The sequence below is a fragment of the Tachypleus tridentatus genome, chromosome 2 (assembly GCF_004210375.1).
Source record: "Tachypleus tridentatus isolate NWPU-2018 chromosome 2, ASM421037v1, whole genome shotgun sequence".
Taxonomy (NCBI): domain Eukaryota; kingdom Metazoa; phylum Arthropoda; class Merostomata; order Xiphosura; family Limulidae; genus Tachypleus; species Tachypleus tridentatus.
In genome coordinates, this window is record NC_134826.1 from 45,540,609 (window position 1) to 45,567,511 (window position 26,903).

Here is a 26,903-nt window from a genome sequence, read left to right on the forward strand (position 1 = left end):
TTTCCTTTATTATTCTATGTAGAGAACTTGCTTTCAATCCACTCCGTACCTTACCAAAGAAAATATTTCACGAACTCTATAGATTGAAGACCTTGTAAGTATTATTGGTTATTTCTGTTAACTGTATTTTGTAAAAGAAAGCTTTATTATAATTATGAAAATCCTTTTAGCAAAGAGAATTAACTTCAGTCGGATGTTTTTCAAAACCAACATTTGGCTTGTCTTGCTTATCATTATATTGTATCACAACAAGTTACAATTTTACTAACCGTTATATTGTATAACAACAAATTACAATTTTACTAACCGTTATATTGTATAACAACAAATTACAATTTTACTAACCGTTATATTATATAACAACAAATGACAGTCTTTCTAACCGTTATATTATATAACAACAAATTACAGTCTTTCTAACCGTTATATTATATAACAACAAATTACAGTCTTTCTTATAGATATATTGTATCACAACAAATTACAATCTTCCTAACCATTATATTGTATAACAACAAATTATACCCTCACTAATCATTATATTATATGATAAATTACACTCTCACTAACCATTATATTGTATAACAACAAATTACATACTTACCAACCGTTTTATTGTATAACAACAAATTACATTCTTACCAACCGTTATATTGCATAACAACAAATTACAATCTTTCTTATCGTTCTATTGTATAACAAATTACAGTCTTGCTTGTCGTTATATTGTATCATAACAAATGACAAACTTACCAGCCGTTATATTGTATCACAAAATTACACTCTCAGTAACCATTATATTGTGTAACAACAAATTATACTCTTACCAACCGTTATATTGTATTACAACAAATTACATTTTTATCAACTGTTATATTATATAACAACAAATTACATTCTTAGCAACCTTTATATTATATCACAACAAATTGCATACTTACCAACCGTTTTATTGTATAACAACAAATTACATTCTTACCAACCGTTATATTATATAATAAAAAATTACATTCTTACCAACCGTTATATTGTATCACAACAAATTACAGTCTTTCTTATCTTATGTATCAAAACAAATTACAATCTTACTAACCGTTATATTGTATAACAACAAATTACATTATTACCAACCGTTATATTGTACAACAACAAGTTACATTGTTACCAACCGTTATATTGTACAACAACAAGTTACATTGTTACCAACCGTTATATTGTACAACAACAAATTACATTGTTACCAACCGTTATATTGTACAACAACAAGTTACATTGTTACCAACCGTTATATTGTATAATAACAAGTTACATTGTTACCAACCGTTATATTGTACAACAACAAGTTACATTGTTACCAACCGTTATATTGTATAATAACAAGTTACATTATTACCAACCGTTATATTGTACAACAACAAGTTACATTGTTACCAACCGTTATATTGTATAATAACAAGTTACATTGTTACCAACCGTTATATTGTATAATAACAAGTTACATTATTGCCAACCGTTATATTGTACAACAACAGGTTACATTGTTACCAACCGTTATATTGTACAACAACAAATTAACAAACGTGTTATTTCATTAATCTTTTTCATCATTTTTATATACTCTTACTTTTATCTATTTCTTACCAACTGTTATATAACACAGGGATGAAATCTGCCGGTAGAACTGAACCATCTACAAATATTTATGACCATCTCGGGTTTTAAATGACCAAATCCCGATGCCAAGAGGGTTTCAAATAAACAAGTCATAGATTGATGTCCGCATACACGTTGTTTCATGGTCTCCTACATTCTTTCCCACAGTCCCATCAATCAGCACACACCCAGACGTGCCTTGCCTATCATCTGGTACTAGACTTGTTGTCACTTATGATCTGATGCTAGACAACAAGTCTAGTACCAGATACTGGGTTACAACCAGTGCAGTATCAGATTATAAGTGACAACCAGTCTAGCATCAGATCATAAGTTACAACCAGTGTAGTATCAAATCATAAGTGACAACGAGTCTAGTATCAGATCATAAGTGACACCTAGTCTATCACTTATGATTTGATACTAGACTAGTTGTCATTTATGATCTGATACTAGACTAGTTGTCACTTATGATCTGATACTAGACTGGTTGTCACTTATGCACCCAGTATCTCGTAGTACTTTCACTTTCTTGTCCGAGCGATCAAATTCCGATACCATTTCCTGAAATGATGAACAATAAAATAAGGCGGTCTGACTGCAGATTGTTATCAGTGGACATGTAGGGTTAAAAGGGGATATTCACTTTCATCGTTAGTCTTAAAATAAATTCCTTCATTATTTTGTACTTTTTTGAGGCCACAATTAAAATGTGTAAAATTTTTTGGAAACAATATTTATATATAGATAGATATTAAATGAGGCAGTTTGTTTTGTTTTTTTGAATTTCGCGCAAACCTACACGAGGGTTATCTGCGCTAGCCGTTCCTAATTCAGTAGCGTAAGACTAAAGGGAAGGCAGCTAATCATCACCACCCACCGCCAATGTTTGGGCTACTCTTTTACCAACGAATAGTGTGAATGACCGTACACTATAAATGTCTCTACGGCTGAAAGGGCGAGCATGTTTGGTTGATGGGGGATCGAACCTGCGACCCTCAGGTTGCAAATCGAATGCCTTGACCATCTGACCATGCCGAGTCAATAAGGTAGTAAGTTTAGGACTTGAAAATAAACGATATTGTGCAGAGTAACGTAACTTTTAACGAATAAATTATCTGGGTAGACTGTTTCAGGATAGTTATTACCCTTCAGTAATCACACAAACTTTGCAAACTAGAAGTGGTAAGTAATGTTGACGTCACAACGTCCATATATGGTGTTAGTGTATTCTCAACTGTATACACGAGTTCGCCAAAGACCTAGAAGTGTATACACAATGGTGTAGGAACAGTAGCGGCCACAGCCGCTACACTTTTCAGCCAACTTTTTTTCATGTATGCTTAGTTTTATACACTAATTAACCAAGCTATGCCCACCAGACACGCTCATAGCCCATCCACTTTAAAAATGCTTCTTACACCCCTTGTACATATTTGATCTTAAATATCGAAAAAATATGTTTTCGTGATTCTATTTTTTTTCCTTTATATGTACACACTTAAATGGTTTTTCACATATTCGTGAATTTTGTATTAGTAAAACTAAAATACATATCTCACAATTTTGTATTTTTGAAACTAAGGTACGTGTCTCACAGTTTTGTATTTTATGGTAAAACTAGCATGACTATCTACTGACGTACCTAATTTTGAACTACTGACCTGAGGGAAGGCAGCCAGTATTTGTTGTTTTGTTTTTTTTATTTCGCACAAAGCTACACGAGGGCTATCTGCGCTAGCCGTCTCTAATTTAGCAGTGTAAGACTAGAGGAAAGGCAGCTAGTCATCACCACCCACCACCAACTCTTGGGCTACTCTTTTACCAACGAATAGTGGGATTGATCGTAACATTATAACACCCCACCACTGAAAGGGCGAGCATGTTGGATGTGACGGGGATTTGAAACCGCAACCCTCAAATTACGAGTCAAGTGCCTTAAACACCTGACCATGCCGGACCTACCAGCAAGTAACACCATTTCACTCACCATTTATGGTAAGGGACTGAGTGTCACTCTGATAATGCACTCAGAGCGTGCGAGGAATATTTTATGGTACCACAAGCTCCGAAGTCCAAAGCCCTGTAACGATGTCAATCTCCGCCTTATAAATATGTTAAAGTATCAAATTAAAATAATTGTTATTGAAGATCTTTCCAAATCACGTTTATTGATAAAAATAAATCGATCATAAAATAGTTAAGCCATGATTTATAATAAAATCTAATATTCTTTACCACACTTTATTTTGTGGAATCTGGTGTTATCTTACAGCAGAATCGATCCATACCTGTTCACTAATAATGGCTGTTTTGTGGTTAATTTTCGATACATATTATCAATTTGTTGGCAGTAAGATTGTGCTGTAATTATTTCGCCTGATTGCAGGAAGAAATAATGGATAATTCCCTTTGCAGACCACCATACTGTCACCACAACCTTTTTTGGGGTAGAAAAGTGGTTTCGACGCGTGTCTTGGAGATTCTCCTACATCCAACCATTATCCTGATCTCTTTCGGTTGTTTTATAGGATCCACTTTTCTTTACAGGTAATGATTTGCTTCAAGAATGACTCCTTCTTGTTCATAACCAGTTTCTGCCATTCCTTCAATTCGTGCAGTACTCATTTGTTCAATTTTTGAACCTTTCCGACTGCAACCAGATGACGAGAAACAGTTGCACTGGAAACTTTTAAGTCTGTTGCAAGTGCCCCAACTAATTTTTGTGGGTTGGCTTTCACAAAAACTCTTAATCTTTCTTCGATGACAACATATTAAGGCCTTCCTCAGGGCTCACACTCGAGACTCATATCACCAAAACAAATTTTTATAGAACCAACATCGAGTTGGTCGTTGAGATGTTGTTCGTTGTCCAAACGCCAAAATGATGTTTTTAGCGACATCGGCTGATTTTTTTTCCCAATTTCAACTCATAAAAACAAAAATAGTCTCAATTGTTTTGAAGAGATCATCATGTATAGGGCTCCAAAGAAACACAAAACATTTATAATACAATTTAGCATGACAGACAAATGAATAGCACAGTACTGTCGTCAGTATTGAATAGCACACAGTCAAAGTAATGTATTCAACTTATTATAATCGTAGTCACTCTTCAACTAAGCGAAAGTCCGTCATTTTGTATAAAACGGCGTCCAATAAAATACTTATAACCTCCAATTATGTGACCATCGCGCACAGATTTTAATTTTACTAGTTTTCTCAACCAGTTTTCCTATGAATCCAATTTATTAACAAAGCCTTCAATCCAATTGCCAGCTATAACTCCCAGTAAACTAGCTATCATGCAGTTTATGTAATTGGTCACCATCTTTAACATTATGAATATCAAATTTTATGTCCTTTTCCAACAGTTGGTGGAGCTTTAATAAAGAAAAGGATTTTATATTTTCTTCTTACAGAAATTTAACAGAAGTAGAAATTTCAAACATTGATATCACACATTTTGAGAACCTCAAGAACTTAGAATTTTTGTAAGTATTATTTTTTGTTATTGTTAAGTATGGATGTTTAAACTGTATTTGTTTTGCAACATGACTAACATGGCTGTCCAGTTTGGACCTTGTTTTTTCTTTTTTAATATTTATTATTATTTTGTGATTCTTAATTCTAGGCTTTATCTTAATATAAACTTTTTAAAGCTTTGTTTCACAGTAACTCGTGTCCTAATAAAATCTTCAATAAATCTGTATCATCACATTTTTTTTTTCTTTTTAGTAGAAACATCATTCAAAATTAAGTCTTCATCAAAGTTTTCTGAGCTTATCAAGTTGAACCTTGAATGTAGGCCTTTGTATTAAGTACTCTGTGTTTCTACATAAATAACCGACTATATTTTTATATAGCTATTATAATGCCTAAATACTGGATATTGTATATATGTAAACAATTCGACCTATCTCTTTGCTCAGGGAATCCTCATCAGTCGCGGCACTTGAACTTCTTTTATGCAGGATTAATGTCAATTAATCTATGAGACCTTTGTGTGTTTTTTTTCTTTTACGAGCTATATTTTTGTAAGTCAGCATTACCACCAAGTGACTATATCCGATCCAAGTTTATTACCTATCTAATACCAGATTTCCATCAGCACGCAATCAAAAGTAAATTCGATTAGGCAAGATTAGAGCAAATTAATCTGTTAAGACCTTGGTCGTAGTAAAATACGTCAGTCGAGAGGGTTTGACCTCCTGAGTCCAAAACAGTAATCAGATCTCAAATTGGTCAAGAAATAACGTAGCTATGAGTCAAAAGTTTGTACTTCAGGAAAAAAAAAACAATCAGAGCAATTCTATGATCTGCTCTACAGCAACTAAAAAATTAACTGTAAAGAAAAACGTATTTCATAGTAATAAACACCAAATTAGATAAACATGTTTTAAATTATCTGAAAGCTTCAAATTAACCTTTAGTAACATGACCTGTTTCTATGAACGAAACCTATAACCATAAGTTTATTACGCAAATAAACATAGAAAACTACAAAAATTGAAAACTTGAGAAAACGAAGAAAGATATTGCTCTGTGCTTAAGACATGCACTTTGAACACTTTTTCCAAGACAATGGTTTGTTTGTTTTGAATTTTGCACAAAGCTACACGAGGGCTATCTGTGCTAGCCGTCCCTAATTTAGTAATGTAAGACAAGAGGGAAGGCAGCTAGTCATCACCACCCACCGCCAACTCCTGGGCTACTCTTTTACCAACGAATAGTGGCATTGACTGTAACATTATAACGCCCCCCACAGATGAGAGGGTAAGCATGTTTGATGTGACGAGGATTCGAACCCGCGACCCTCAGATTACGATTTGAGTGCCTTAACCACCTGGCCATGCCGGGCCTCTAAGACAGTGGAATATTTTTGTGAAATTTAATGTGTTAATTCTGTATGGAATAATAAAACAAGACAATTACTTTGTAAAATATAACGACTAATATGTGCCTAATTATGTTTGCTTAGGTACTTCAAAAAATTCCATTACTGTAGTTTTGCGCCACATGTACGAATATGTAGGCCTAACACTGACGGTCTCTCTTCCACTGAACACTTACTGGTGCGGCCGGTTCTGCGCATGTCAGTGTGGGTGGTGGCGCTAGTGACTTGTTCCGGGAATAGCCTGGTGCTGTTTTGGAGAATCGTTATTCGACGTCAGACAGAAGAATACCGTATCACAGCTCTGTTCATTAAGAATCTTGCGAGTAAGTCTATTAAATATCGCCATAATTCAGAATAAAACTGTTTATTTTAAATGTATTTCAGCAGTATATTAAAAAATTTAGTGCTATGAAACATATTAATTCAACTGTTATTTCGTCATTGTACTAGATGTTAAGTTCTCGAAGTTTTGCACCTAAGTTAGAAACCAGAGCTTTCTAATGAGTGTTAGATAAGCCGTAACATTTTCAAAATTTGTTGTTTCCACTGACAAATAAACTATATTTCTGGAGTAAAGGTTGAAATAAAATGCAGCGTTTGAGAAAATGATTTTTCACGTTTAACTATAAAACGTACAAGGTAATAAGAAGAAACACATTTTGTTTTTTAGTTTCCATCAGTAAAACTCATTTGGTTAGCTAATACATGTCTTACATTTTGATATATAATAAACATCGTTCCACACTTGTTTGGTAAATACATGTTCTACATTGTGATGAATAATGAAAATCATACCACATTCAGTTGATTATTCAATATTCTACACTGTGATAAATAATAAAAATCGTACCACATTTAGTTGACTAATACATGTTCTGCACTGCGATGAATAATGAAAATCATACATTTGGTTGATTAATACTATGTTCTACATTGTGATGAATAATAAAAATCATACCGCATTTGGTTGATTAATACATATTCTGCATTGTGATATATACAGTTTAAAGTTTAAAATTATTCGTATATTAAATACAGGATAGTGTGTTGAATTATCTGTTCATCATATTGAATAAAATAATCTAATTTTTCAATTAATACTAAGTATTGAAAATACTTAAAGGTATCAGGTTGAGCCTCATCCATTGAGTACATATGTAATAATCGAAGCGGTTAAAAACGGTTGCTATATAGCATGGACCTTTGTTTTTTTGTAATAATCGAAGCGGTTAAAAACGGTTGCTATGTAACATGGACCTTTGTTTTTTGTAATAATCGAAGCGGTTAAAAACGGTTGCTGTGTAACATGGATCTTTGTTTTATAACACACTCTTACTTTTTACAGTGGCTGACCTTTTAATGGGTGTATATCTTGTAGTCGTCGGGGCCAAAGATATAGCTTTCAGAGACGAATATAACCATCACGCTCACCAGTGGATGTCCAGCTGGGGTTGTACAGCCTGCGGCGTGCTGGCTATGGTGTCGTGTGAGACGTCCATCCTTATCCTAAGCCTTATGACGATGGACAGGTATCTTTGCTTCAAGTGTAATAGCCACAGAGTCACGGTCAACGCTGCTCGCTATTGTTTGGTAGGAATCTGGGTGTGTGGTTTAATTCTAGCTTTGTTCCCTGTTCTCAGATGGCCACATGAGAAGGGGTTCTACTCCAGCAACGGGCTATGTTTTCCGCTTCATATCGACGACCCCTACATGCTTGGATGGGAATTCTCAGCTTTTGTGTTCCTTGGTATAAACTTTCCTGCTGTAAGTATTCAAAAGGCATGGGTAAATCTGAAAGTATTAAATATAGTTGTGTCAAGAAGTTCATATTAAAGAGACACGATCGAGTTATTACTACTAAACAGGTGTGTGTCAAAGAACTGAATAATGCACTTGCAATAAATGTACGCTAAGGATGTGTGAATCTGTTGAAGTCAATGTTTAATTAACTAATTAGAGTGTGTGTGTTTGTATATTGTTTGCTATTAATCTTTTATAGCTATATTTTGAAGATAAATGTTGATCAAACGCTATAACGACTAACAAGTAGATTATAAACTTGGTCACGTAATTTGTAATTTTTCATGATAAAGAGAGATCTATATTTTTATGGGAACATGTGTTAGGATATATGAGATTACACAAAACATACGACAAGACATGACTTCAACCAAAGAGAAATCGAACGCTGAGGTGATCGTTTTTTGTAAATTTAGTCTCTTTCAAGTCTTACGTAATGGCAATAAACCATATGTTGTTCCGTTGGTAGAAACAGATAGCTAATAGTGGTGTAACTATGTTTCAAGTGTGGGAAAATATCAAAAGATACAATACAAATTACATATGGATTAATCACAGCCACATATATCCTCCTACGATCATTCACAATGAAAAATATCCTGAAGACAAATTATAACATCAAATTGTAAACAGCATCATATCAGATACCGTAATTTACATTACTCACTTCCAACGTGTATATTTAGATTATATTAATGTGCAACATATACATATATAGCGTGCACCTTAGAGTAAGGTACAACATTTACTGAGGCGATAAATTGTAGTTTCCTTGTTAATCTTTGAAGAAAACTTAGTTTATCCCATGATACACTACAAATGCTCTTGATGGGCAGTACCTGGTTCCTGAAATAATACTTGTAGATGCTACTGTAGTTGGTATTATGTATGTTTTTTTACCATGGTGATGGTACTGATGAAAGTGGTGCTGTGACTGTTGTTGTTTAAAACCCACTATACAGGTGGTAGTGGTCCGTGGTTTTTATTTGTATAAACCTTATATATGCTGCTTATGGAAGTGGTGGTCTGGGTTTTGTTTCCCTATATATGTTGATGCTACAGGTTTGTGTTTGTTTTTTATGACAAATTCCCTATGCCACTGATTTAGTTGGTGTTCTATATTTCGTTTCTTTAGGTACCATGTGCATTCTACTGTTAATGAACTTGTTTAGTGTAGTGTACTGATTATTCTAAATCGTATCTAGTTTCATGTTATGTTGTGTAGGTAATATTCATTGTTATACATAGTGCATGTGCATTAATGTAGCAACTCGAGAAAATTATTGTTACCAGCGAAGTAAATCATGGATAACCATTTTGCAGGTAGTTTTGATGGTAGCGCTATACGTTTGGATGTTTTACCTGATCTCTCGCCGCATGAAAAAGTCCAAGCCTGGAACTCTGAAATCCAGAAGGTACAAAGATGACACGGTGGTGGCGCTGCGGTGCTTCTTTATTGTGTTGACTGACTGTCTTTGTTGGGTACCAACTGTTATCATAAAGATTGTGGCACTGTGTGAAGTACCAATATCAGGTAAGCTGGATGTGGGTTCTTTATTTCTTACATATTTGTCGACTTGGCGTTTGTAACTGTTTAATTTTAGGTAAAACGGAAAATATATGCGATGAAAAGTAATAATATTTTTCTTTCTTTGTTAGCAACAGCACTAGTTTTATGTTTTGTAGCGAAACATTAACTTGGGATTTCTTTTACTCAAATCGTTAATAGTTTAATGAATCCAGTTCGTCAATTTTTTGTTATCAAATAAAAAATATTAATTTCTGTCTCTCAATATTTGTTACCGTTCGTAAAAACAGAAAGATAAATCTCGAAGCTACACAAGAAAGATGGCGGAATGATTGATTAGTTTCGAGTTTAACTTCAGTTCATTATCGATATTGGCGTGACCACGTTTTACGAAGGTTTATTGTCACTTACCACGTTGTACTTTTATTGTTTAATAATTTACTTCTCAAGCGCCAGTGATTCACTAACCCTATTAGTAATAGGGGATTTTTTTTTATTTTTTTACATAGAGAATCTGTTTGCTTGGATTGTGGTATTCATTGTTCCTATAAACAGCGCCCTCAACCCTGTGATATACACATTTGGCTCTCGGGCTCGAGAGATGAAAAGACTTACTCAAGGGGTTTTGTTGTGGTGTCGAAAACCCGTGGAACAGGTACTGGGACCAGGTGAGACTGTTTTCACAAATAACTGTTTGTTTATTTCTTAAGTTGTTTATGTCAAAACTGCTAAGACTACATATCGCCGTCTATACAATTTAACAGTCGAAAGGTAACCGGCCGACATCACCCACTGCCTACTCTTAGTTTACTTTTATACCAATGAATAGCTGGATTGGTTGAAAGGGTAAACGTTCTCAAAGCCACATTTCCATCCTGCAGCCCACAAGTTGTAAGTCGATCGTCCCTAACCACCAGGCCATGGCAGTCCCCTTCACGTATGCATTGATTTAATTCCCCTAGCGGCACAGCGGCATGTCTGCGAATTTAAAACGCTAGAATTAGAGTTTCGATACCTTTGTTAGTGTACAGACATACCATTGTGTAGCTTTATGCTTAATTACAAAGAAACAAAATCGGTTTAGGGAGAAAGTAATAGTTTTATTTTGGAACCGGAGATAAAATGTAAGGAAAATATACATTTTTTTTACAAAATTAGATTTAAGAAAGAAATATTAAAACAGTAAAACCTATCTAAAGCGGAATCGCACGGGACCGATTAAAATTTTCGGCTTAGACATAGTGAACATGAATTTCCTTAATTATATATAATTTTTGAGCGGAACGTTATACTTGCTTGACTCAAGGGAAGTAAGACATTTGTGAATAAAGTTATTATACTGTTTATGCTATATTTATTAGAATAAGAACAAAAATAGACATTCAAAATATACACAAACAAAATCTTAATCAAATTTATTTGAAGAATGTATCCAATTTAAACTGTTTCATTTTTTTAATGAGCTTTCTCATGTGGTTAAAAGAGAACACCAATTCTACGACCTTTTCTTGAAATTCATTTTCCTCCATCATTTTTACATACAATTTGATAGCGTTAATATAACTTAACACTTGTGATGAAGTAGGAATATCTATATCCTCACTGTCTTTTCTATTTTGTTCATCTTCTGAATCTCTCACACTGTTACCATCTTGAAATTCTATTATAGATTTTAAATCAGTTTCATCAGTTTCTGTTATAACATTCTTGTCAACGTTCACAAAACTTTCCACGTTCACAGAAAAATCTGCATCAATCTTCTCAATCAGAGTTTGGATTTCACAAGAATCATCATAACAAACAACTTCTCCACAATCTCTGCCATTATCAAGAATAAATCCACAGTTCCGAAAGCACTTTATTACTCATTCATCTTTTACGCACTTGATTGAATGACTTAGAAACGCAATTGCATCTAACACGTCAGTTTTCATGGTCATTTCAGATGCTCTTTTACAGTCGTCCATGTTTCCAACAATATGCTGAAATATCAGTTTTCTGTATTTCAATTTTATACACTGTATAATACCATTATCTAGTGGCTGTAGAACTGATGTGGTACATGGAGGTAGAAAGACTAAACGAACATTTGAAAGTTGAACTTTTGGGTGACAAGCTGAATTATCTGGGAAAAGTAGAATATTTCTATTTTCTTGTTCTATTCTTTTGTTTAATTTGTTCAAAAATTCCTCGAATATAACACTTATCATCCACACTTTATTATTCGTTTTCCATTCCACAAAGAGTTGATTCTTCCTTAAATTTTTGAAACAGTGCGGATTTTCACTTTTACCTATTACCCATGGTTTCTCTAGTTTTCCATCAACAAGTACGACCAAAAGTACAGTCAATCGTTCTTTCGAATAGTGACCTCCGGAATAATGACGGCAGAAAAAAGAACAGAATATATTTAACCAATAGTTATTGTAACAAAATGTCCGAGAATATATTAATATTTAAACAAATTATTAATTAAATAAGAAATTAATATTGAATCAAAAACATTTTTCCGCCTTACTCACGTTCCAATCCTACTTGTCGATAGATGAGGTAGGTGAAAGATAGATTTCCGTCCGCGTTACGCAGGTTCCACCACATAGAGGGCCTTTCATAAAAGAAATCTTTAGATAATGCTGCAAAATTTGATATTTCCGGCGTGTACAGGTTTCCACCCAATGCAGTTTCCGGATTAGATAGGTTTTACTGTATTATCATTACAATGGGGTAAGTGTGGTTTGGGAAACAGGTACATACGATTGTTTTGTTTTGTGTTAATGGGAGTACCTGTGAGTTTAGTTGCATTGAATGAACTTGTATAAAAGGCCAGTCTATTTTGGTTGCTTCATAAAAATCATAAGTCGTTCAGAGGCGCATTTTTATTTAAATTATCAATTTCGTTTTCTGTGATTACCGCACTGAGTAAAACCCAAGAGAGAAACGGGAATTGTTATTTCAAGAGAAGTGGAGAAAGGTATTGATTTTTGTCTTTAGTTTTTGCAAAAATACAACACTAAGGCTCAATATTATTATTTCCTCAACTTCTGTATTAATTGTTATAAGATTTGAAGACAAAAGTCTTCCAGAGTGTGAAGTCGCTACTATATAAAACCAATGAATCTAAATATTTGAAACTGTAAATCCATGTAAATATTTAAAGTGAGATTATTTTGGTTTTCTTAGGTTCCAAAGCGTCAGTTGTCACTCAGAGTACGACAGCCACAGAGTCTCGTTCGGTCAGCAGTGGTAATATTATTTCACATGCTGCTGAGTGTTCTGTTACTATGGATATAAACAAAGGCGCCCACTCAACCCAAGAAGAAAAGAATCCATTAAAGGGTCATGAGACAGAACTATAAGTGACTTTTGTTAAAAGATCTCTTATTACCGTAGAAGAAAAAAAACATCTACTGAAAGAACAAGTCATAGAACTGTATATAATCATCAGCTGAAAGAACAAGTGACAGAAATGTGTCTAATCATCCACTGAAAAGGACAAGTGACAGAACTGTGTCTAATCATCAGCTGAAAGAACAAGTGACAGAAATGTGTCTAATCATCCATTGAAAAGGACAAGTGACAGAACCATGTCTAATCATCCATTGGAAAGGACAAGTGACAGAACCATGTCTAATTATCCATTGGAAAGGACAAGTGGCAGAACCATGTCTAATTATCCATTGAAAAGGACAAGTGACAGAACCATGTCTAATTATCCATTGAAAAGGGCAAGTGACAGAACCGTGTCTTAATCATCCACTGAAAAGAACAAAAGACAGAACTGTGTCTAATCATCCATTGAAAAGGACAAGTAACAGAACTATGTCTAATCATCCATTGGAAAGGACAAGTGACAGAATTGTATCTAATCATCCATTGAAAAGGACAAGTGACAGAACCATGTCTAATCATCCATTGGAAAGAACAAGTGGCAGAACCATGTCTAATCATCCATTGAAAAGGACAAGTGACAGAACCATGTCTAATTATCCATTGGAAAGGACAAGTGACAGAACCATGTCTAATTATCCATTGAAAAGGACAAGTGACAGAACCATGTCTAATTATCCATTGAAAAGGACAAGTGACAGAACCATGTCTAATTATCCATTGAAAAGGGCAAGTGGCAGAACCGCGTCTTAATCATCCACTGAAAAGAAAAAGTGAAGGAACTGTATCTAATCATCCACTGAAAAGAACAAAAGACAGAACTGTGTCTAATAATCTACTGAATAAGACAAGTAGCAGAATTGTAAGTGTCTAATGATGGAAATCGTCTTTTTTTCTTTAAAAAACAAACGATTAATATATCAAGACATTAAAATTGTAAATGTATAATAATAAACTTTGTTTCTCTTCAAAAAAAATTTCTGATATACAACAATTTATTGATGCACTGGTGTTTCACCTATTTGACGATTAAAATCCTAGTGTTTAAAATGTTGACGATACTGAAAATTTAAAATTAACGTTTTTAAAAAAGATGTTTACACTATTGTAAAGTTACAATATCTGTATTTATTAAATAATGAAAAGTTCGAATTTCAGAATTTTATAGGTGGTTAATAACAATTCCTTCGTTTTACGCTATTGTTTTGTATTCGAATTGCAGTGCTCGAAAAGTGGTAAATAATATTGGCAGTATAGGTAGAATCCCATCGATTATAAAAGTATTAAAATTAGGTTGTTGTTAAAATATTTTGACAATGGGTTTGTAATATAATGTTTTGTCCTTAATAAATTTTCCTGAACTGTGAAAATTATATCGTTTAACAGGGGTTAATGACTTTAAATTCTGCTGTTTCATAAAAGTTAATAGTATTAGTTGTTTTTAACTTCAGTGCCCAGACAGTAATGAAACCATGTTTATTTCAAAAGTAATTAATTATTTTTGCTTTGTTATAGCACCTGTACTTAACAAAGCAAGTGATATTCGATGATTTCCAGTTGGTTTATTGTAACTACTGAATCATATCATGATGTCAGAATTGTATAACATATGACAACGGTCATATTATAATTCGCTGAAGTAATTCGTCATCATAAAATTTGAGGAAGAAATTAAGGAATTTAATGAATTATAAAACTCTGCAAGAAAATTGGTAATCCATCAATTAATGTTGTTGGTATATCAAATAGTAAGCTTTAATATTGGGATAAATGTAAAATTTTCTAAGGTAAAATATGATCCATTTAATATTCCTGAGATGAGAGACTTTAATATTCGGGCAAATATGAAAATTGCTAAGGTTAAATATGATCCATTTAATATCCCTGAGATGAGATTAGACTTTAATATTTCGACAAATATGAAAATTGCTAAGGTTAAATATGATCCATTTAATATTCCTGAGATGAGAGACTTTAATATTCCGACAAATATGAAAATTGCTAAGGTTAAATATGATCCATTTAATATTCCTGAGATGAGATTAGACTTTAATATTCCGACAAATATGAAAATTGCTAAGGTTAAATATGATCCATTTAATATTCCTGAGATGAGAGACTTTAATATTCCGACAAATATGAAAATTGCTAAGGTTAAATATGATCCATTTAATATTCCTGAGATGAGATTAGACTTTAATATTCCGACAAATATGAAAATTGCAAAAGTAAAATATGATCTATTTAATATCCCTGAGATGAGATTAGACTTTAATATTCCGACAAATATGAAAATTGCTAAGGTTAAATATGATCCGTTTAATATTTCTGAGATGAGATTAAACTTTAATATTCCGACAAATATGAAAATTGCTAAGATAAAATATGATCCATTTAATATTCCTGAGATGAGATTAGACTTTAATATTCCGACAAATATGAAAATTGCAAAAGTAAAATATGATCTATTTAATATCCCTGAGATGAGATTAGACTTTAATATTAGGATAAATATAAAAATTGCTAAGGTAAAATATGATCCGTTTAATATTTCTGAGATGAGATTAAACTTTAATATTCCGACAAATATGAAAATTGCTATGGTAAAATATGATCCATTTAATATTTCTGAGATGAGATTAGACTTTAATATTGGGATAAATATAAAAATTGCTAAGGTTAAATATGATCTGTTTAATATTCCTGAGATGAGATTAAACTTTAATATTCCGACAATTATGAAAATTGCTAAGGATAAATATGATTCATTTAATATTCATGGGAGGAGACTAAATAAAATGACAGTTAACATTAGAATCATCAACTGAAGAAATGTGTGATTCTGTATAAAAATACTGCCACAGGTACTTTGCTAATAGTAATACTATAAACGTTAGTTATTTCGAACTATTTTAAAAATTATATGCACAAGATAAAAGCATCTTACTTAAGTGTATACCAATAATAATTTTATGTTATAGAGACATGTATTTTAAGTAATGTGTAGTTTTAAAGAGACTAGCAACTTTCTAATCCCTCTCATGTACTTTCGATATAGGCCCAAAAGCAAATGACTAGCATTTAGTAAGCATATTATAAGAAATGGCTTCATTCTCGACCAGTTAACTCCTCAGAGCTATAAAAATAAGATCTTTTTCTCATCGTGTGGTGTTATAGATAACGTACCTATATTTCTCACGATGACTGTTAAATGTTTGCAAGGCCTCATTTCAAAAGAGATGGCTGATTATTGATATGGTCTCCACACATTACCATTGTGCTTCACAATAAATATGAAAACAAACGTATTTACATTTAACAACATAGCCTACCCTTCATCTCTCTTCATCCTTCCATAATAACCTAACAACGCTATAAAAATTGGACTAAACTTTGGGGTCATTTTTAACCCTTAATTTAGAGTCACTTGTCCGCTCTGATGTAAAGAGTGAGTAAAATGAGAAATAATTGTGGAAAAGAAACTGTTGTAATTGACAATTGAACTGCATTATGTAGATTAATATGATGTCTCTAAGTAGCTGTAATAACTTATGTTTTCGAATCATAAAATTCGTAACCTTTGACCTCAGGAGTAACAAATACATGTATATACTATCTCTTTCATGAATTAGTTACGTGTTATTACACTGTTTATTCCAAGAGTTGCCTAGAAACGTAACAATTAAACAGACGCTTAGTAAGAAACATTCTGAGTTATTTTGTGCTTTGTCAGTGCGGGATTACGACCGAAAATAGCATTAACGATAATGGTACAGAACTGATCCAAGTTAGAAAGTGTTTTTTATAAGACTGGCGAAATTTAACATACGTACAATAGACCATACATAACAGGGTAACATCTATCGTAATGGTAATTTTGTAACTTTTCAAGTGCTGTTCTTTGATTCGTTTATGTTCTGAAATCTAGTAACAAGTAAATGAGGGTTAATATTTTCATTCACTGTTTAAATATCAAAAATGTTCTATCATAAATTATAATACAAAAAAAAAAAACACGCCGTTTTGAAAGTTTATACTGCCATCTGTTGGTGCCAAGAGACGTTACTTTCATTGTATTAGTAAACCTTTATGATGTTTTAAAGAATGTGATAATAGTTTGTTCATGTACGTACAATATGTAGTTTATATAATTAGATACTTAGCTTGTATTGTTGTATGTATCAATTATATGTATATTTATAATGTTATTATATTTCTAATAGTAGTGTTCATTGTAAATCTACATATATGCTAAAATTTATAAGTATATATGTAAAAACGGCTGGTTTGGGTTGTGAAATTTTTTTATGAGAGGAGCAAACAACGTTTCGACCTTCTTCTCTCATCGTCTGGTTCACAAAGAAAGAGAGAGGTAACTGACCGATAGCTGATTACATGTTTGAAGGGGGGTTGTGTAACTGAGTGTAGGAATATGGAGGGCGTGCTGAGATGTTTGATTATATATATTAATATTGGTATAAAGGTGTTCCTTTATATCAGGGATGGATACAGAGGAGGGGATGGGGGATACATCCCCCGCTGGCCATACCAGAATTGTGTAGGGTAATGAGAAATCAGAAATATAAAGTACTGATCATCTCAATTAGAATATTTTTGCTGTATGTTTACTTGTAACGTGTTATTTAGGAATATATGAAAGTTCATTGTCACATGTTGTGTGATTCAGTATAGTGCTGTACGATTACATGCACTATGTTGTGTGATTCAGTATAGTGCTGTACGATTACTTGTAACTTGATATTTTAGAATAAAATCAATAAATGAGAGTTCATAGTCATATATGTTTCTTTTTTGTTTCTAAGCTAATTCCAAGAAATTCACGTTGCAGTAACAAGGAAAAGTTTACTTGGGGTCGGGTTGTTACTTGGTTGATCATAACCCCCACCCAAAAATCCTGTATTCACCACTGCTTTGTATTGGTTTATTTTTGGTTTGAGTTGTTGTATAAGTAAGGCTTCTCTAATTTTGCGTTTGTTTATGTTTGTTTCTTTATTTAGTATTTGGGTGTTTTCTATGGTTATGCTGTGTTTATTTGATTTGCACTGTTTGAAACCGTATGAAGGTGACTTTTTATGTTCTTTGAATCTGGTTTCCATTTTTGTACTTGTTTCTCCAATATAGAAGTCGTGGCAGTTATCACATTGTATTTTATAAATAATGTTGGTGTGATGTTTGTCAGTATAGTTTTTATATAGTATAGACCTCAGTTTTGTGCCTGGTTTTTGAATAAATTTGGTATTAACTGGAATGTCATATTTTGTTACTAGTTTTTGCCAAATGTTGGTTATTTTTCTGCTGATGTCGGGAATATATGGTATGCAGCAATATATGGTTTCGTGATATTTTAAATCGTGGGATAAATTTACTTTTGTTGATTGATTTTGCTTTTTGTCTAAGTGTGTGCATATAATGTTTTCTACGGTTTGTGGAGGAAACTTATTGATGTTGATGAAGTATTGTCTATTATTTTGTCTAATTCGTTGTTAATTTTATCAGGTGAACATAGTTTTATGGCTGTGTTTATCTGGTTTCTTATTATGATGAGTTTTTTGTTTTGTTTCATGTGCTGAGTCCCAAGGAATGTGTAGTCCAGTGTGGGTGATTTTTCGGTCAGCTATCGATCAGTTACCTATTTCTTTCTTTGTGAACCTGACGATGACCGAAGAAGGTCGAAACGTTGTTCGTTCCTCTGCATAAAAATTTTCTCAACCCAAACCAGCCGTTTTTACATATATAGTTTTCTCTACAAGTGGGTTTTCTCGTCATCACTGATTCGTAAGTATTTAAAGTTCGTGATTGTTAACTGAATTTGTCTGTATGTGTAATTTATCTCTATGTTAGTCTGTGGTATAAAGATATTCGCAAACTAAGTAGTCAGACTTTTTCTTTATACCCTTGTTTTATTAGCTAAAATAAAATTTAATTTTTCTTTTTTTCGTCACAGTTTTAGTGCAGAATTACAGTTTTATTCCTATTGAACAGTTTATTCGCTATTGTTTGAAACAGAATTGCTAAAGAATTACTTACTGGTTTTTGTTCAAATACACAAAAATACTTAAAGAAAAGGCTTGCTCAGTAGCGAATACCAGTAGAAATACTAATAACACAACCACTACTAATTTAATCATCTGTTTCTTATGTTTCGGAGCAAGTGAAACAGTGTTTCCTAACACCTAACTATATTATGCTATACGTTTAATTAAATTACAAAGTACAGATTAGAGATGTGAACAATTGAGTTATCAATTGTGATACGTGACGAAAACTTTTAACCTCTCTTTAGAAGGATATTACTTATTTTAACTGTGTCTGATATTGAAATGACATCGAAACTCATATTCCCACCTCAAACGACTTTTAACGTTCATTTATAAGCTGAACAAAATATTGTAAAATTAATAGAGATATAAATTAAATTTGAGCTTCTCTGTAGACGTGGTTTATATTGCATGTTATGAAAGCTTAATCTAGAATTAATCTGTTCAGTGCCGTAGACGAGATAACTCGTCCAAGCCGATCGGTAACACAGTGCCATGGACGAGTTAATTCGTTCTCAATAATCCCTAACTTCAACGCTAGATGTCAACACCATAAATGCATTTGACCTATTTACAAATTGTTTCACTTTCGATCCAAAATGGCGTCACGAAAAAGGTTACAAAATGAAGAAGCATTAGAGATGTATTGCAGCAGCTAAAATACTTGGCAGTCAGCAGGTTAAAAGTTGGTACAACCTGAACGGTATTAATCTTTCACTTATATTTACTTTTCTTGACAATTATATCTAAAAGAAAACTACTGGTTATGATTTCGGTTGAAAACTACAAACACAGATCTTATAGTTCTTAGTATTGCAATTAAACAAAAGTGTTTAATATTTTCAACTGAACAAAACCAATTAATTATTATTAAGATTTCTAATTTAATAATACCGGTCAAAAGGAAGTTAAAATGTTAGTTCAAACTCTAACCACAAATGCATTAAATTTTGGCCTAAACAAAAACAATAATTTATTATTAAAATTATTAGTTTAAGAATATAACTTTTGTGTGTTTGTTACAGCGCAATGCAAAGCAACTTCTCTATTTGATCTTTGTCTACCATGACGAATCGAGAACAAATTTTGGCATTGCAAATCCGTAAACTTGGCGCTGCCTCGCTTAGAGAACAATTTGTTTATGTTGGTTATTTTTTAACACAAACCAATACAAAATGTTTTTTTTTTTCACCGTGTCTACCAGAAAGAATCGAACCCGAGATTTTGGTAGTGTATAGTGTAAACTTAGCGCCGATATCTCGGGAGACCAAATAAGTTTTTCATTTTGTAAATCTTGTTTGCTGTTAAGCACAAAGCTACAGAATGGATTATCTGCACTGTGCACATTATGGGTTAAAAAAAATTCGCTTTCTGTCTTGTACGTCCTCAAACTTACCCCTGAGCTCTAGATGGCGAAAAAAAAAATTTTAGTTGAAAATCTAACGTGAAAAATAAACAACCATATCATTTACGTTTAACGTTTCACGTCAGTAACTCGACTTTGTGGTTTTAGAGCAACATCAATTTTATTTTTTAAAGGAGAAAAAACATTAACTGACGTTACCTAATTTTGTTAATACATAAAATCAGTTGTTAGGAAAATATACGTTTTATCAGAAAGTTAGTGGACTTGGCCGTCTTGCTTCTTGACACTTCACCATTAATACTCCTTTTTTAATTAATTAATACAATAGACAACAAACAAAATATACTATTAGCATTTAGTTAAAACTTAATTATTTTTAAGAGCTAATTCTGTAACAGTTATCAGTGTAATAAAATATTAAATGAGGAGGGATATGAAACCATCTAGACGTTTGTGTTGTCTAACTGTAGATCTGCAGTTGTTTGTTTGAGTGTAACCCCGCCCCTCTCCTCTCTAAAAAAAAAAAGAAAAAATCAAGTATGCACTTTATATTGTGGGTATATTTTCCGGGTCACAAACTCACTATTCAATCACAATAGTTGATGGTGGATAATATGAATTGAATGTTGTTTTGCAAGACGCGAAAAGATAAAGTTGGATAAACAATCATAAAGAAGAAATCGACACATGAATTTTTTTTCAGTTTATTTTGTGCTACGTTTCTAGCAGACATCCTTTATCAGGCAGTAAGTACTGCTGGATACTATTGACTAACTACCTTTTTGTTTCAACCTATTACTGCATTCAAAATTAGGGACAGCTAGCACAAATATCCGGAAAACAAACAACTTGACAAACGTAGCACAGTAACAACGCCAACAGCAGTAACAACAATAATAATAAAAGGAACGATCTTTAGAAGATTGACTATAAAACAACTTTGTAGAACGTGCCTTGTTCAGTTCGCTATCCTTACCGTTAGTAGCCAATTACAAACATGGACTGAATCTGATGTTTCCATCTGGCAGATTACCAAGTGATTCTATTAGTTTCTCTCTGTAATCCGACATACAAATCGTGTGAACGCGTTTGTTTTCATATTTAAGTTTTTAAAAAGTTTGAAGAAATTTTAATTTCAAACATGTATTTTAAAAGCTATAGTTTCTTGTTTGGCTCTGGAAATACAGAACACCCTGTCATAATCGTAAAAGTGAACACACACTTTCTTACTATCTTTAAAAAAACGCTGGCAACTTCTCACGAAACTTTAAATGAATTATTACCTTTTTGAAAACTATTTATTAATATTCACGGAATAAAATTTTATACCCATCGCTTAATTTTTTTAAAGAAATGTAATATATATATAATCTCACCTGACAACATCGTGGGTACTTCCAGTAATATTGCTATAAAGAGTGAGTGGTGGTTGAGTTATATTAATTAATTTAGATAACTGGAGGTGGCTCTTCATACCAGTATAATTCGTTTACTGGGCTAGCAATTAGTGCCTTTCTACCATAATGGGGGCTGGAATGCTAACTTCAAGAGTTAAGTTCTTAACTTACTTATCCCCAACCGGGACCGGCATGGCCAGGTGGTTAAAGCACTCGACTCGTACTCTAAGGGTCGCAAGTTCAAATCCCCGTCACACGAATGCAGCCGTGGGGATGTTATTATGTAACGATCAATCACACTATTCCTTGGTAAAATTATTCATTACCTTGAAAGAACGAATGGTCAAAATCGACTATTCTATCTTTTGATAACATACGAATAGATTTTTCACTGAACCTCATGTACTTTTGTGTAAGTGAATAATTTTCATTGAAATCGAGTCACATTTTGTTATGTTTAAAATGCTGACAACCACTGGCTATAGATTCCTCTAGACAAAACCCAGCATGACTAAGTGATTAGGTCGCTCGACTCACAATCTTAGGGTCGTGGATTCAAATCCACCAAAATGTGCTCGCCCTTTCGGCCACGAAGAGTGTTATTATGTAACGATCAACCCCATTATTCGTTGATAAAAAGAATAGCCAAATAGCGGTGGTTGGTGATGACTAGCTGCCTTCTCTCTCGTCTTACACTGCAAAATTAGGGGCGGCTAGCGCAGGCAGTCCTTGTATAGCTTTGCACGAAATTGAAAACAAATCAAACTCCCCAATTGGTAGTACCTTATTTTTATTAGTTTTCAATTGTTTTTTTTTTTTTATTCTTTACTTTGGAGAGCAGTCTCATTCCCAAAACTGTCTGCAGCCAGTGAAGGGTGATATAGATGTGGAACGTTATGGGATTGAGCGTCCACATCTCGCTCTTCTAATTACTATGTTCTATTGCTATTCCTTTACTCTATTTCTTTATGTGAGACTGGCGAATGGAGGTTAAGACTGATAGATGATGTGTCCCCACTGCAATGTGGGTCCTACTTCCTCAGTCACCTCCAAAACCTAGGGAACATTTTATATCCACATTATAGCTTGTACCCTGGAATCCTTTCAATTAGTGCAGCGTTTTTGTTATTTTTTACTTTATTTTTGTTTCGGACTTTTTTTATTATAACAAACTAATAAATATATATGCTATGTTGTGTTATGTACCTTCATTGTATATTTACTTATGTGTTACATACACATCATCAGCACGTGGCAATTAGATGTTAACTTACAAAGCATACTTCTGTCCAATCGTAAAAAAACTTTTGGGAATTCCGTAGAAAACGTTCATTTTGGTAGAATAATTCAGCTAGTAAAGCAAGTGTTTATGAAAAGTTTAAAAAGAAATGCACACATGAATACACATTTTACAAGTATGTATGAAATTAATACATTTAATTGTACGAAAAGTATGGAATAATTTGTTTTTGTACATAAACAATCATCAAAAAAAGTGAAGCACTTATTAACATGAAAGAAAAATATTCCTTATACAGGTCAAATGTCATATCTCTGAGAGAAGACAAAAGGCAGCTCTGATTAAACTAACATACTAATTAATCCCTTACGCTATGTTACAGCAATTTATATATACAATTAATAAAAGTAATTTGAAGCGTAATTATTTAACGACATACTCTTAGGTACAACCTCATATATTCTATTCTTTATTTGTTTTAACAAAATCCAGGAGAGCTAAATTTAATGTACCATGATTGGAATTCTATCTCACAAACACACTATTCACAGCATCTTTGAATAAAACCTGAAATACTAGAAATTAATTGTAATTAGACATAACTAGAATTCACATTTACAATACAGAAAAACATCCTTTTTTCATACACAAACTGGAGTGTAAACAATTTTCAGATCTCTACATGTATCACCATATAAACTTTCGTATTACTTATTTCAATCTTCAGAAAAGTGAAAGTTTTGTTTTCCAATAATTTATCTTACACATTTTAAAGGGTTATGATAAATTATTCCCATTTCTGTAGAGATTGTGATAGAAACTAACTAAAACTATGTTCAGAATAAAGTTAAAAACAGTATTTTACTCAAAATAATGGTACAAAAAATAATGAGATAATAATAGGATATTAATACAAGTTTAAAACAAATGGGTCATTACCCATGATGTACACATTATTATATAATTTATTTCAGTAGTATCATGCTTTATTAGTTAGAAATTTGATCCTTTTTTAACAATTTTAGTCATAGTTTTCGGTGTAATTGGTTTAAATCTAAACCGTATTTCTTATGTACTTAAAAACAGATGTACATTACTACTTTAGGTTTAGTATTCTTGTTTTCAATCAGAATGAAATGAAATTAGCTGCTGATTAACTCTCAAATGTTAAAAAAGTCACATGATACAAATGCTTACATGTTTGAAAATTACAATGGAAGACATTGTGATCACACAGAATAAATGTAACTTTATCAAAAACAATATCTATAATTTACCAAATAAGAAATGGAAATAATACCTTAATGGAAAGTGAATTGTTATTAAAAAAATGCACCATGTAAAACTTACAACTGAAATATTAAAAGGTAGATTACAAATAATAAATTTACCCCTCCCATTCTGAAAATTCTATTCATTGTGAGGTCTGCGAATTTTAATGGCATAATCAAAATGTTGTTACCAGTTGCAAGTGGACCAACGAGATAATCTTGTGTACTGAAATAAATACGTTCTAAGAAGCAACTAAAGTTTTTGGAAACGAGTATTTTTCTACCACATCAAAACACTAAAGGCACCAAAGACTCTTGATCAAAGTACACAAAATCTAGAAACAGGAAAATCATTTTTCTCTGTTTCAAAGTAATCTTGTTCACAAGTTCTTTGTCTGTTGCCTATTCACATGCTTACAGTGTTAAAATGTGGGTTTTCAAACAGAAGTTCTCTGTTCGCATTATATTATATAAATACTGCTTCTGAGGGAGGATGTGTGTTTTGAACTTGCTGATGAGGTTGTGTTGCTGCTTGTTGTGGTTCCATAGATGAAAGTGGTTGCAGGTTATTTGCATTCATGGGGCTAGAAATACCTTCAGACCAGTCACTTTGAGCAGAGTGTGGGGAGGAACTTGACCATTGGCCAGGAGATTCAGGAGAAGGAGTTAAATATGTCTCTGGAGGGTGCATGTAGTGCTGCGGTGTAGCCTCTGACCCACTATAACTGTGTTGGGAAGGAGGAGTTGGGAACTGAAATGGGTGATTACAAGGCACTTGTTGCTGACCAACTGCTGACCCCTGTGGATTTATCTTCTGACTAGTGGTGCCGAGCATGGTGGGAAAGTCATAGCTATGAGTTGCATTTTGTTGTGGTTGAATGTGGGCATTTTTCTGCTGGTGGGCTGCCCTCATAGCAGCCATGTGGGTAGGGGAAGTTGGAAGTGATGGTCGTTGCTTCACTGGGGAAGATGAAGAATATTGGTGGGATGGTGGGACCTGAGACAATGTCACACTTCCTTGCATGGAATTTTGTCGAAGATGGTGTGGTGGAACATTCTCTACTGTGTGCATATGAGGTAGCATCCCCTCATTTACATACACTAGTTGTCTTTCCATGTCTCCCATGGTTCCATACAACTGGGGATTAATACATTCATCATAAGTAGGGGGTTGTTTGATATGCATTGTACAGGCAATGTTATCAAGAGAATTCAGGTCCGCGTGAGACAGAGCTAAGCCATGCCCACTGTATAGAGTATTATTAAATGCATGGTGTGCACCATTCAAATGTTGTGCTTCAAAGGAGTTCAAAGAGGACAAGTTAAGTTGCCCTTCCATTCCGTGCACGTCAAACGATCCTTGTTCTCTTTGCTTCTTCATAGATACCTTTCTTCTGATTCCACCATCACTATTTTGAAATGAATGATTCTTCCCATCTTGCATGGACATGTTAACTATGGCATTTACCTTTGGCCTCTTCTTGGACTTAGTAGATCTGGTGGAACTGATGACTGATTGTGGATGGATTGTGGATCCATCCATACTGTTAGGTATGTGAGATATCTGGGGACTCTGAGCTGTGAACTCATCTAACAATCTCACAATATCATGGTGCATACGTTCTAAGGCTACATCTCTTGGAAGGCGGTCCATATGGTCAGTGATGTCTCTATTAGCAAAGTGCTCCAGTAGCACTTTTGCTGCCTGGTAGCTCCCTTCTCTGGCTGCTAAAAAGAGAGGAGTCTCTTCTTTGTTGTCTTGGACATCTCTGTTTGCTCCATGGGATAGAAGTGCTCGGACAGCATCCACATTATTTACTGCCGCTGCCCAGTGAAGTGCAGTTTTCCCTGAAATTGAAAGGAAAAATTTTTTAAACAGAACAGTATATTTTACTTTAAGAATAAAAACTGATCTACCCACGTAATTCTGAAATTTGAAGGAAGATATAGATCTAGAAATATTCATATTGTCCTTACTAACAATGCTAATGATACAAGAATATATATATATTTTCTGTTGAACTGTAATAAGTGTATTTTGTTTATGTATAGTTTGGTTTTGCATTTTATGAGTTTTGTTTTCTCAAGAATTAAGAACTAAAAGTCCTTGATTGTCATTCAGAAGTTGAAATACAAAATAAAATTAAAAACAACAAATGAATGCAACTGAAACATGACAGCTATGATTTCTAAAATTTTAAATTCTTTTTTGCCAGTATAGATGATCTTTTTTCAGTTTATGATATACCAGTCAACATTCACTTATGAATAACAAATGAATACAGTGATGACAAAGGCTGGAAAT

The 26,903-nt window shown here is 33.3% G+C and overlaps 2 protein-coding genes across 4 annotated transcripts in view; one reads left to right on the forward strand and one right to left on the reverse strand.

Moving 5' to 3' along the window:
* LOC143242520 (uncharacterized) overlaps nt 1-14,025 on the forward strand; it is a 71,784-nt gene extending 57,759 nt beyond the window's left edge. Inside the window, exons 14-20 of one of the 3 annotated variants that reach the window (XM_076485949.1) lie at nt 23-94; nt 5,076-5,147; nt 6,635-6,873; nt 7,896-8,314; nt 9,674-9,884; nt 10,388-10,546; nt 13,059-14,025. In XM_076485949.1, the coding sequence (XP_076342064.1) occupies nt 23-94; nt 5,076-5,147; nt 6,635-6,873; nt 7,896-8,314; nt 9,674-9,884; nt 10,388-10,546; nt 13,059-13,234 (1,348 nt within the window). In that variant the 3' untranslated portion in view covers nt 13,235-14,025. The remainder of the gene's footprint in view (nt 1-22; nt 95-5,075; nt 5,148-6,634; nt 6,874-7,895; nt 8,315-9,673; nt 9,885-10,387; nt 10,547-13,058) is intronic. The other 2 variants (XM_076485954.1, XM_076485958.1) reach the window with 2 other exon arrangements.
* A 9,469-nt stretch (nt 14,026-23,494) lies between these two features.
* The window catches only part of LOC143242535 (uncharacterized), a 97,796-nt gene continuing 94,387 nt past the window's right edge, over nt 23,495-26,903 (reverse strand). The window contains exon 32 of the mRNA XM_076485959.1: nt 23,495-26,446. Coding sequence (XP_076342074.1) covers nt 25,065-26,446 — 1,382 coding nt within the window. The 3' untranslated portion in view covers nt 23,495-25,064. The remainder of the gene's footprint in view (nt 26,447-26,903) is intronic.